The sequence below is a fragment of the Notolepis coatsorum genome (genome assembly GCF_963971535.1).
Source record: "Notolepis coatsorum genome assembly, contig: SUPER_7_unloc_4, whole genome shotgun sequence".
Lineage (NCBI taxonomy): Eukaryota > Metazoa > Chordata > Actinopteri > Aulopiformes > Paralepididae > Notolepis > Notolepis coatsorum.
The window spans coordinates 14,813-27,281 of NW_028174877.1; the positions used below are offsets into that span (position 1 = coordinate 14,813).

At 45.9% G+C, this 12,469-nt stretch overlaps 1 protein-coding gene and 1 long non-coding RNA gene across 2 annotated transcripts in view; both read right to left on the reverse strand.

Moving 5' to 3' along the window:
• Positions 1-5,374: 5,374 nt before the first annotated feature.
• Positions 5,375-6,132, reverse strand: LOC311232757. The gene is made up of 2 exons (XR_014619970.1): positions 5,856-6,132; positions 5,375-5,820 (listed from the first exon to the last, which is right to left on the reverse strand). It is a non-coding gene; the product is annotated as an uncharacterized lncRNA (long non-coding RNA).
• A 1,233-nt stretch (positions 6,133-7,365) lies between these two features.
• LOC311232752 (E3 ubiquitin-protein ligase TRIM47-like) overlaps positions 7,366-12,469 on the reverse strand; it is a gene marked incomplete at its 3' end in the record, with an annotated part of 141,395 nt that continues 136,291 nt past the window's right edge. Inside the window, exons 7-8 of the mRNA XM_084338333.1 lie at positions 7,579-7,728; positions 7,366-7,370 (exon numbers count right to left, since the gene is read on the reverse strand). Coding sequence (XP_084194459.1) covers positions 7,366-7,370; positions 7,579-7,728 — 155 coding nt within the window. The remainder of the gene's footprint in view (positions 7,371-7,578; positions 7,729-12,469) is intronic.

A 12,469-nucleotide genomic window follows, 5' to 3' on the forward strand; every position in this document is an offset into this window, starting at 1 on the left:
ACGGAGGTTCAAATGATTTGTTTAAAGGCCAGTTTCTGAATACAGGAGAAAAATGAAGAAAAGGAAGAAAAAAATTTTAAATACATTTGAAACACATTCATACATTATAAACATCCATTGTTTGAAAGAGTTGACTCTTGGTTAAATTCCCATTGTTGGATAATTGTAGCAGAAAAGGTTTTATATCATTATTCGGATTTCTGACCTCTCAGCAGACACCATGGCTGCTGTACGCATGTTCTCCTATGAGTCGGTACAAGGCCCCCCCCTCCCCTACCTGGCGCTGTATGCATGTTCTCCTATGAGTCGGTACAAGGCCCCCCCCCCCCCTCCCCTACCTGGTGCTGTATGCATGTTCTCCTATGAGTCGGTACAAGGCCCCCCCCTCCCCTACCTGGCGCTGTATGCATGTTCTCCTATGAGTCGGTACAAGGCCCCCCCCCCCCCTCCCCTACCTGGCGCTGTATGCATGTTCTCCCATGAGTCGGTACAAGGCCCCCCCCCTCCCCTACCTGGCTGCTGTATGCATGTTCTCCTATGAGTCGGTACAAGGCCCCCCCCCCCCCCTACCTGGTGCTGTATGCATGTTCTCCTATGGGTCGGTACAAGGCCCCCCCCTCCCCTACCTGGTGCTGTATGCATGTTCTCCCATGAGTCGGTACAAGGCCCCCCCCTCCCCTACCTGGTGCTGTATGCATGTTCTCCTATGAGTCGGTACAAGGCCCCCCCCCTCCCCTACCTGGCGCTGTATGCATGTTCTCCCATGAGTCGGTACAAGGCCCCCCCCCTCCCCTACCTGGTGCTGTATGCATGTTCTCCTATGAGTCGGTACAAGGCCCCACCCCCCCCCCCCCCCCCTACCTGGTGCTGTATGCATGTTCTCCCATGAGTCGGTACAAGGCCCTCCCCCCCCCCCCCCTACCTGGCTGCTGTATGCATGTTCTCCTATGAGTCGGTACAAGGCCCCCCCCTCCCCTACCTGGCGCTGTATGCATGTTCTCCCATGAGTCGGTACAAGGCCCCCCCCCCCCCCCCTACCTGGCGCTGTATGCATGTTCTCCCATGAGTCGGTACAAGGCCCCCCCTCCCCTACCTGGCGCTGTATGCATGTTCTCCCATGAGTCGGTACAAGGCCCCCCCCCCCCCCCCTACCTGGCGCTGTATGCATGTTCTCCCATGAGTCGGTACAAGGCCCCCCCCCCCCTACCTGGCGCTGTATGCATTTTCTCCTATGAGTCGGTACAAGGCCCCCCCCTCCCCTACCTGGCTGCTGTATGCATGTTCTCCCATGAGTCGGTACAAGGCCCCCCCCCCCCCCCCCCCTACCTGGCTGCTGTATGCATGTTCTCCTATGAGTCGGTACAAGGCCCCCCCCTCCCCTACCTGGCGCTGTATGCATGTTCTCCTATGAGTCGTACAAGGCCCCCCCTCCCCTACCTGGCGCTGTATGCATGTTCTCCTATGAGTCGGTACAAGGCCCCCCCCTCCCCTACCTGGTGCTGTATGCATGTTCTCCTATGAGTCGGTACAAGGCCCCCCCCCCCTCCCCCACCTGGTGCTGTATGCATGTTCTCCTATGAGTCGGTACAAGGCCCCCCCCCCCTCCCCCACCTGGTGCTGTATGCATGTTCTCCTATGAGTCGGTACAAGCCCCCCCCCCCTCCCCCACCTGGCGCTGTACGCATGTTCTCCTATGAGTCGGTACAAGGCCCCCCCCCTCCCCTAGGTGGCGCTGTATGCATGTTCTCCTATGAGTCGGTACAAGGCCCCCCCCTCTCCTAGGTGGCGCTGTATGCATGTTCTCCTATGAGTCGGTACAAGGCCCCCCCCCCCTCCCCTCCCCTTCCTCCGAGGCGTGCGCCGACAGCCAGTGACGCTCTTTTCACTTGGCAGCGAGGACTCTCATTGGTGAAGTGTAACGTGTGGGAGGGCACGCTATCTCCACCAAGTCCTGCCCCGCTGAGCAAGCGCCGAGACCTGACCTGTGGGCGTCGCTGTCCACAACGCCAGCTTCCCACCCACCAGCTTCCCCACCCTCTAATACAGCCAATTGTATTAGTGTGAACGGCCAGCCAAGCTGGTGGCAACGCTGGGAGCTGGACAGGCGAACCCAGTGTCTCCCAGCGTTGGTGACGAACGCAATCTCCGTTACGCCACCTGACCGCTACTTTTAAAACCACTCTCAAAGAGCACCTACGGGGGGTACTCTGCCACCTACTCTCACGCAGGCCTCCATCTCTTTACTCCTTAAGAAGGATAAAGACCCCATAAACTGCTCCTCTTATCGAGCTGTGTCTCTTCTTAATGTGGACAATAAAATATTAGCTAAAGCGTTGGCATGTAGACTAGAGGCTGTTCTCCCCACAGTAATATCTGAGGACCAGACAGGCTTTATAAAGAACCGCCATTCCTTTACAAATATTCGTAGACTGTTGAGCATTATTGGACTACCAAGCTCTCAAATAGTCCCGGAGGTAGTGGTTTCTCTGGACGCGGAAAAAGCCTTCGATAGAGTGGAGTGGGACTATTTGTTCTTTACATTAAAACAGTTTGGATTTGGGGAAGAAATGTTGGCGTGGATACGCTTACTGTACACCGCCCCCCAGGCATGTGTCACAACTAATGGCTTCAGTTCTAAGCCCTTCCCACTCACACGTGGGACACGCCAAGGGTGCCCACTGTCTCCATTGATTTTTGCGGCGGCCATTGAACCCCTGTCCATAGCTCTTAGAGCTGAATCCTTGTTCTCTGGCATTAGGAGGGGAGGTAGCGAGCATAAAGTATCTCTTTATGCAGACGATCTATTGCTCTACATATCAGACCCAATGGCCGGTATCCCAAATATTTTGTCTCTTCTAAAGGTTTTTGGAAGCTTTTCTGGCTACAAATTAAACGTACAGAAAAGTGAATGCTTCCCAATTAATGATCTCGCCCGGAATATTTCCCATCGCCTTCCATCTTTCCAGATAGCGGATACTGGTTTTAAGTACCTGGGCATTAACATCTCCCAATCTCTTTGCTCTCTTCGAAAACAAAACTTTACCACATTAACAACAAAGGTAAAGGCTGACTTACAGAGGTGGAATGGCTTACCCCTGTCCTTAGCTGGCAGAGTACATTCCATTAAAATGAATGTATTACCCAGATATTTATACTTATTCCAAAGTCTCCCCTTATTTCTCCCCAAAGCATTTTTTCTTGATCTGGATAAGATGATCTCTTCATTTATCTGGGAGGGCAAAACACCAAGAATAAAATTATCCTTGCTGCAAAGGGATAGGAGTCAGGGAGGAATGGGCCTACCAAATTTCATGTTCTATTACTGGGCCGCCAATCTTCACAAAATTGTCTTGTGGACGAGTGAACCGGACAGCAGCTTGGGTCAACTTGAGGCCAGTTCTTGCCCAACATCTTCCCTTCAAGCTTTAGCTTGTGGTGAAATGCCACTATCACCAACAAAATATAGTAAGAACCCAATTGTTGTTTCCACATTAAAGATATGGGCCCAGATGAGAAAGATATGCGGGTGGACTAAGCTCTCTATGTCAGCACCCATCTGTAATAACCACCTTTTCTTACCTGCTACACTGGACTCTGGGTTCGCTAGATGGAAGAAAGAGGGACTTATACATAGATGGTGTATTTGCAGACACATATAACTTACCTCACTCTGACCGGTTTAGATATTTCCAGATTCGGCATTTTGTGAGGACCCATTCCCCTACGTTTCCACAGTTGCCCCCTCCATCAGGTGTGGAGCGTTTTCGACACTCGGCTAGTATGGATAGGGGCCATGTTTCATATCTCTATGATACCATACCTAGAAAAGACACAGCCATAAACAGGATTAGGACGGGGTGGGACACTGAACTAGGGGTAGCCTTCTCGGATGAATGGTGGGGGGACGCACTAGAGGGAGTTAATACCTCTTCCTCCTGTGCCAGACTTGGCCTTATTCAGTTTAAGGTCCTTCACAGAGTCCATTATAGTAAAGCCAGATTGGCTAAAATATATCCCAATGTGACAGACAACTGTAACAGATGTGCACAGTCACCAGGGGATCTAACCCACATGTTCTGGTCCTGCTCGAAACTGATAACATTCTGGAAGTTCTTTTTTGATACCATCTCGGAGGTACTGGAGATTACTATAGTGCCCTGCCCCCAAATTGCTATCTTTGGGATCCCCGAGGAGGATGTGATCTTGACCAAAAAACAATACAATGTAGTGTCCTTTGCCTCACTGATTGCCCGCAGGAGGATACTCTTGCATTGGAAAGCAGAACCTCCCCCATCATCCAGATTATGGCTGAATGATGTGATGTCATTCCTAAAACTGGAAAAAATTAAATTTACAATTCGAGGATCAGCTGATAAATTCTACACACATTGGCAACCGCTAATCTCATATGTAGATAGAATAGATCCGTTTCCTCCTGACTGAAGTTATGTTGAGTGCCATGTAGGGGGGGGGACAGTTTTCACTGAGTGGGCTTACCTGTTGATTGGGGTTGTTGGGGACAGTAGGCGTGTATTTATTTAATCTCCCACCTCACGTATTTAGTCCTGGCTTGTGTATCGGACCTGGAGTTGCACTTATGTTTCATTATATCCATAGCAAATATACTTATCCTTTAAGAGTACCATATTGCTGTTAAAGTGGATCCTAATGTCACATTTTGTATTTGTCTTGTTTTATTTTGTATGTATTTATTTACTTTTGTACTGTCTTTTTTATTTTTCTGGGTGGGGCGGGAGGGAGGGATATTCAGTAAGGAAACAACAAAGGACATGACATCTGTATGCAAGATATGAATGTAAATGTAATCTTTGAATAAAAAACTTTGTTTATAAAAAAAAAGAGCACCTACGGGAGACTGCAATTCGAAACTGGCCCCTGTAAATGTCCTAACCCAACCCAATAATACACGAGACCCTCTTCTTGGGACCAATAAGGTTTCATCGATAATCCAATGTACAGTTACACCCCCACCCCCCCAACCACCTCCAATGTACAGTCCCCCCCCCCACCTACCCAGCCCCACCCCCCACCTCTTCCAATGTAGTTTCTTCGTCAAATGTATATACTCTCTTTTCTTTTTTTTTACTCTTTTTGTATCACAAACAGTACTGTATTTGTAAATCTGGTATGTCATAAATGTATAGATGTAGCAGTACTGTCTATCTGTATGTCATGTATGTCATATATGTTATGATGAATTGAAAAGGGGGGACCCTGATGTAAACAAGGCGAAAGTCTTTCTCTGGTCTGCATCCCCTTAACAATTGTGTGTATTGAGCCGTACTGTATTGTACCCATTCTGCAATCTGTTAATAAAGTTTTCAATCAATCAAGCAACACAACACACACTGGGTTTATGGGTCAAACATCATGTTTATTGTCCATAGGGAGAGAGAAGAGTCATATTTCATACCCGTTTTATGACAGAAATAGGCAACAATAAAAGGAACAAAAAAAAGAATAGATATCCAACACTGAAGCCAGAGCAGAGACTCTGCAGTTACCACAGCTCACCACTAGAGGGTAGTAAGTAGCATATGGCCAAATAACATGGAGTAATATTTCACACCCGTTTTATGATAATAATAATAATAATAATAATAATAATAATAATAATAATAATAATAATAATAATAATAATAATAATAATAATAATAATAATAATAATAATAATAATAATAATAATAATAATAATAATAATAATAATAATAATAATAATAATAATAATAATAATAATAATAATAATAAGGAGAGAGAAGAGTGTTAGAGGGGGTTGCCTGGCCCGATACCGATATCAACCTAAACTATATATGCAGGGCGATACCGATATCAACCTAAACTATATATGCAGGGTCCCCCCCCCCAATTTTGACATGTTAATTTCACTGGATGCATCAACAAGGCATTCTAAATGTAAACATTATCTGTGCTTCTCCCCTTTTCTTCTCTCTCTCCATCTGGTTCTCACTCTCACTTTCTCTTTTTCGCTCTCTCTCTTTCCTTCTCTCTCCCTTATTTATTGTAATTTTCCTTGTATACTATTGCTACTGTAAGTTTGTATTTTATTTACTTGTATGCATGTACACACATAACCTTGTCTTTGTTGCAGCCCCCCCCCCCCCCCCCCCTTCCCTCAAAAGGCGTCTGCTCTCTGGTCAGGCTGCTTTTGTATTTAAAGGGGAACTATCTTATAAATGGCCTTTTTGAGTGTTTAGCATTGTTTCCTCATTGTTTCCCGGCGCAGTGGTTTAGGAGCCCAGGCTCAAAACAGCTCGAGATCTTGAGGTAGAAAAATACTGTTTTTGAGGACTTGATTAGAAATACAAAACAATGAATAAAAAAAATATATATATTACAGAGGTGTTCCATAGACTCACAGGAATTGTGTAAAAGTGCCCAAATAGTGAAAGAAATAGTAAAATAGTTCCCCTTTAAGAATTTGTTCTTACTTGGCCGCCTGGGTAAATAAAGGTTACATTTAAAAAGAAAAAAAAAGTAATTCAAAAGAATCCCCCCCCCCCCCCCATTTTAATGCCAATACAGGCCGATAATAACGAACATCTCTAATACAGTCCCTAAATAAAATATAGGCTTCACGAATTTCCCGCCAACCAACACACATTTCAAAACATGAGTGCGCACACCCCTCCCTGACATAGAGCGACACGAGCGAGCGAGCGAGAAAAAGTTATTAAAATGTGTTCGTTTCAATCCTGAGCTACAGACAGGTGTTCTGCAAAATCCTACTCCCTGCAGAATTCTACTGCCGAGCGACAGTGAACTGAGCAGCGATGTCGTCACCCCTCAGATATCAGAGTCCCGCCCCTGAACACTTTTTATTGGTCGAGAATCGCAGGCTGCTTTGCCCCCGCGTGCTTCCAGCCCAGGTAACACACACACACACACACACACTCGGACACGCGCTGCGTCATATCAGGACAGTGTCGTGCGCGATTGCGTCTCCAATTCGCTCGCTCTCTCTTTCTCACGTCACAAACACACTCGCGTCTCGCGCACACACACACACACACACACATTAAACAGTATGAAATATAATAATTGCCCATGACGTTTGGAGGGGCACAGTGCGCCATCTGGGGGGGCATGGCCCGCGAATGCCCCCCCCATGGCGCCGACACTGGGTATGAATTATATTTGAAATTAGATACGATGGTGTCATGTTCTACCATATCTTCATCAATTCCGCTGCTCCAACACAGTTAACCCTTATCCCTGGATAGAGGGCCTGAGTGAACGTGGTTCTAACTGTATGGAGGAGGGTCACGGTGTCAGAGACAACACTGTAGAAGGACAGAGTACCTGCCTTGTGATCCAGGTACACTCCTATCCTGGAGGACCGAGGGCCTGAGAGTGTAGTCTGAACACTATTGTGACTGAACCAGTACTGTCCATCACTGGAGCAGATCAAACACCAGGACTTGTTATTGTTTCCAAACATTGACTCAACACCTGTTCTTTTGATGTCTTTGTAACAGACTGCTGTCTCAACAGAGATGCCGCTCCACTCTACTTCCCAGTAACAGCGTGCAGACTGACCCTCTCTGCACAACACCTGACTCCAGTCAGTGAATCTCTCAGGATGGCGAGTGTAGCGCTGGTAGTTTCCTATCGTCACCTTCCTGTTCTCCTCTGACAGGGACAGCCGGTTGTTCACTGTGTTTGGGTCCAGGGAGAGGGGACAGGCGTCTGGGAGAAAAATACAGGACATCAAATCAGAGCAAATTAACCCTTTCACCGCCGCACTACCAAACGGTTAACCCTTTCCCTGCGACAATACACATAATGTTAACCCTTTCACTGCCACACAACAGCAGGTTAACCCTTTCACTGCCACGCTACAGAAGGTTAACCCTTTACTATCACAATACCAAACCGGTTAACCCTCTCACTGCGACAATACACCGAAGGTTAACCCTTTCACTGCCACACAACAGAAGATATTGTATATATTTATAATTCTGTATGGGTTTGATATTGTGTATTTATTTATATATCAATTATATCACTACTCCTACAAAAGGTTTTGATTTGATTTGATTTTTATTTGTCTCGAACATAGAAACATAAAACAAGTTTAAAAAACAAAAAGGTAAATAGTCAAAGACTATTTCCATACAATAAGTGTTCGAGAAGGAACAGGGGGAAGTAAAACAACTTATCAAGCCCTGCCCCTTCCTTACAATATTTAACATTATAATTTAATAAAAATAAAAATAATATAACAAACAATAAAAAATAAAATAAAAGTACAGTTTTTTTTATATATCCAAATATCCAAATGAAAAAAAATAATAGGGTCACATTACTGCTCAAGCTCCTCTCTCTTATATGTGTCCATAAGTGCTTGTTTATAGCTACCTTTATAGGGGAACTATTTTACTATTTCTTTCACTATTTTGGGCACTTTTACCTCTGTAATATTTTTTTTTTAATTCATTGTTTTGTATTTCTAATCAACTACTCAAAAACAGCATTTTTCTACCTCAAGATCTTAAGCCGTTTTGAGCTCCAGGGTGGGAACTGTGTAGAGTGAGGGGGCTTTCACACTCAGCCTTTTGTATCGAATCACCGTCCCGGAGCACGGGGGGCAGTGTTCTCACTCACCCCTTTTGGGGTGCGAAACGCGGCTGAATCGTTTTACCCCCCGCTGAACGGGACCAGCTGGCAGAGGTGGTCTCGGGGTCGGTCCCGGGAGAACGGGGGGTGTGGCTTTGCGAGCTTGTACCTTTTCACGGGCGTGGCGCCTGGTGCTGACATAACGTCATACATTTTGTTTGCCATTGCTATGTCTACATTGTTCGAATGCATTTATTTCTATTAGACCAGTGGTGCCCAACCAGTCGGCCGTGGTCGACCAGTAGATCGCTCAAAACGCTCAAAAGCGGACTCTACAACACCACCCATTCGTGATAAAATGGGGTGGGTTATATTGACACGGCTTGACAACAGAGGTTCAAATATAACTTCATATTTATTGGCAATTTGTTCATTTTATATCAACATCCAGAGTCCGCAGTCGTGTTAAAGGGGAACTATCTTATAAATGGCCTTTTTGAGTGTTTAGCATTGTTTCCTAGCTATGTGAACTTATATTAATATGATCTATGTCTCAAAATTCTCATATTGGCGCATTCTTCCAATTCTCCTCTCACAATATTCACCCTCACTGAACTGAGTCGTTTGAAAATGTGCTGATTTGTGATGTCAGAGAGACTCAGCTGCTGCATGTTAATGTTCAGGCCCCACGGTGCACAGTGGTTTAGGTGGCACCTGCAGCCCAGGCTCAAAACAGCTCGAAATCTTGAGGTAGAAAAATGCTGTTTTTGAGGACTTGATTAGAAATACAAAACAATGAATAAAAAAAATATATATATTACAGAGGTGTTCCATAGACTCACAGGAATTGTGTAAAAGTGCCCAAATAGTGAAAGAAATAGTAAAATAGTTCCCCTTTAAGACATTCCCGTTTACATTTTCGGTCGACCAGTAGATCAATGACATTCAATATAATCGATGCGAGCTAGTATGTTGCATGTAGTAACGTTAGCGTTAGCCGTTAGCTTAGCGTTATTGTTAACCCTGCAAAACGATCAAAAGCGGACTCTACAACAGAGTTCCATTCGTGAGAAAAGGGGAGTGGGTTGTATTGACAAGGCTTGACAACAGAGGTTCAAATATAACTTCATATTTATTAGTTATTTGTTTCTTTATATCAACATTCATTCTCCAGTCTCCGTGTTAAGACTTCCTGTGTTTACATTTCGAGCGTGACATCATCGACTACGGCAAGCTTACAAGCTCAAACGCAAACCGTAAACAAAACCCAGAGCGCACCCAGACTGAAGTGTGTACACAAACTAGAGGGGGGAGAGGGGGGGGGGGGGAGTTCGAATCAGATCTCGGTACGGGCAGAACGGAACGAAATAGAAACGAATAGCGTGAGTGAGAAAGGGCCCTGAGAGTCTCAGCTGAGTCTCTGAACTGTGTGGAGAGTGAGAGTCTCAGCAGAGTCTCTCTGAACTGTGTGGAGAGTGAGAGTCTCAGCAGCTGAGTCTCTGAACTGTGTGGAGAGTGAGAGTCTCAGCTGAGTCTCTGAACTGTGTGGAGAGTGAGAGTCTCAGCAGCTGAGTCTCTGAACTGTGTGGAGAGTGAGAGTCTCAGCTGAGTCTCTGAACTGTGTGGAGAGTGAGAGTCTCAGCAGCTGAGTCTCTGAACTGTGTGGAGAGTGAGAGTCTCAGCTGAGTCTCTGAACTGTGTGGAGAGTGAGAGTCTCAGCTGAGTCTCTGAACTGTGTGGAGAGTGAGAGTCTCAGCTGAGTCTCTGAACTGTGTGGAGAGTGAGAGTCTCAGCTGAGTCTCTCTGAACTGTGTGGAGAGTGAGAGTCTCAGCTGAGTCTCTCTGAACTGTGTGGAGAGTGAGAGTCTCAGCTGAGTCTCTCTGAACTGTGTGGAGAGTGAGAGTCTCAGCTGAGTCTCTGAACTGTGTGGAGAGTGAGAGTCTCAGCAGAGTCTCTGAACTGTGTGGAGAGTGAGAGTCTCAGCTGAGTCTCTGAACTGTGTGGAGAGTGAGAGTCTCAGCAGAGTCTCTTGAACTGTGTGGAGAGTGAGAGTCTCAGCAGCTGAGTCTCTGAACTGTGTGGAGAGTGAGAGTCTCAGCAGCTGAGTCTCTGAACTGTGTGGAGAGTGAGAGTCTCAGCTGAGTCTCTGAACTGTGTGGAGAGTGAGAGTCTCAGCAGAGTCTCTCTGAACTGTGTGGAGAGTGTGAGTCTCAGCTGAGTCTCTGAACTGTGTGGAGAGTGAGAGTCTCAGCAGCTGAGTCTCTCTGAACTGTGTGGAGAGTGAGAGTCTCAGCTGAGTCTCTTGAACTGTGTGGAGAGTGAGAGTCTCAGCTGAGTCTCTCTGAACTGTGTGGAGAGTGAGAGTCTCAGCTGAGTCTCTGAACTGTGTGGAGAGTGAGAGTCTCAGCTGAGTCTCTGAACTGTGTGGAGAGTGAGAGTCTCAGCAGCAGAGTCTCTCTGAACTGTGTGGAGAGTGAGAGTCTCAGCAGAGTCTCTGAACTGTGTGGAGAGTGAGAGTCTCAGCAGCTGAGTCTCTCTGAACTGTGTGGAGAGTGAGAGTCTCAGCAGCTGAGTCTCTGAACTGTGTGGAGAGTGAGAGTCTCAGCTGAGTCTCTGAACTGTGTGGAGAGTGAGAGTCTCAGCTGAGTCTCTCTGAACTGTGTGGAGAGTGAGAGTCTCAGCTGAGTCTCTGAACTGTGTGGAGAGTGAGAGTCTCAGCAGCCGAGTCTCTCTGAACTGTGTGGAGAGTGAGAGTCTCAGCTGAGTCTCTGAACTGTGTGGAGAGTGAGAGTCTCAGCAGCTGAGTCTCTGAACTGTGTGGAGAGTGAGAGTCTCAGCAGCTGAGTCTCTGAACTGTGTGGAGAGTGAGAGTCTCAGCAGAGTCTCTGAACTGTGTGGAGAGTGAGAGTCTCAGCTGAGTCTCTGAACTGTGTGGAGAGTGAGAGTCTCAGCAGAGTCTCTGAACTGTGTGGAGAGTGAGAGTCTCAGCTGAGTCTCTGAACTGTGTGGAGAGTGAGAGTCTCAGCAGCTGAGTCTCTGAACTGTGTGGAGAGTGAGAGTCTCAGCTGAGTCTCTGAACTGTGTGGAGAGTGAGAGTCTCAGCAGCTGAGTCTCTCTGAACTGTGTGGAGAGTGAGAGTCTCAGCACCTGAGTCTCTGAACTGTGTGGAGAGTGAGAGTCTCAGCTGAGTCTCTGAACTGTGTGGAGAGTGTGAGTCTCAGCAGCTGAGTCTCTCTGACATCACAAATCAGCACATGTTCAGATGACTCAGTTCAGTGAGGGTGAATATTGTGAGGAGAATTGGAAGAATGCGCCAATATGAGAATTAGAGACATAGATCATATTAATATAAGTCCACATAGCTAGGAAACAATGCTAAACACTGAAAAAGGCCATTTATAAGATAGTTCCCCTTTAAATGTATTGATATTTTTGCTTAATTTTATATTCGCATCCAGACCATTCCAGAGTGATACCCCACAAACTGCAATGCACATACTTTTAAGAGTTGTACGTACCGTAGGTTGCTTTAAAGCTAATGTCCCTCTAAAATTATAAACACTCTCTAGCCGTGAACATTTTTTGAATGTTGCTTGGTCATTTGTTTTTTATTGCCAGAAACATAATTTGTGCAGATTTGAATTTTATTAAGTCCATGAATTTTAATGTTTGACTGCTTACAAACAGACTATTTGTGTGATCTAAATATCTACCGTGATGTACTATCCGTATGGCTCTTTTTTGCGGTGTGCATATCTTTTGTAAGTTGCTTTTATAAGTATTTCCCCAGATTTCAACACAATATGATAGATATGGTACAATGAGTGTGCAATATAATGTATATAGAGTTTTCTGATTCAGGATATATCT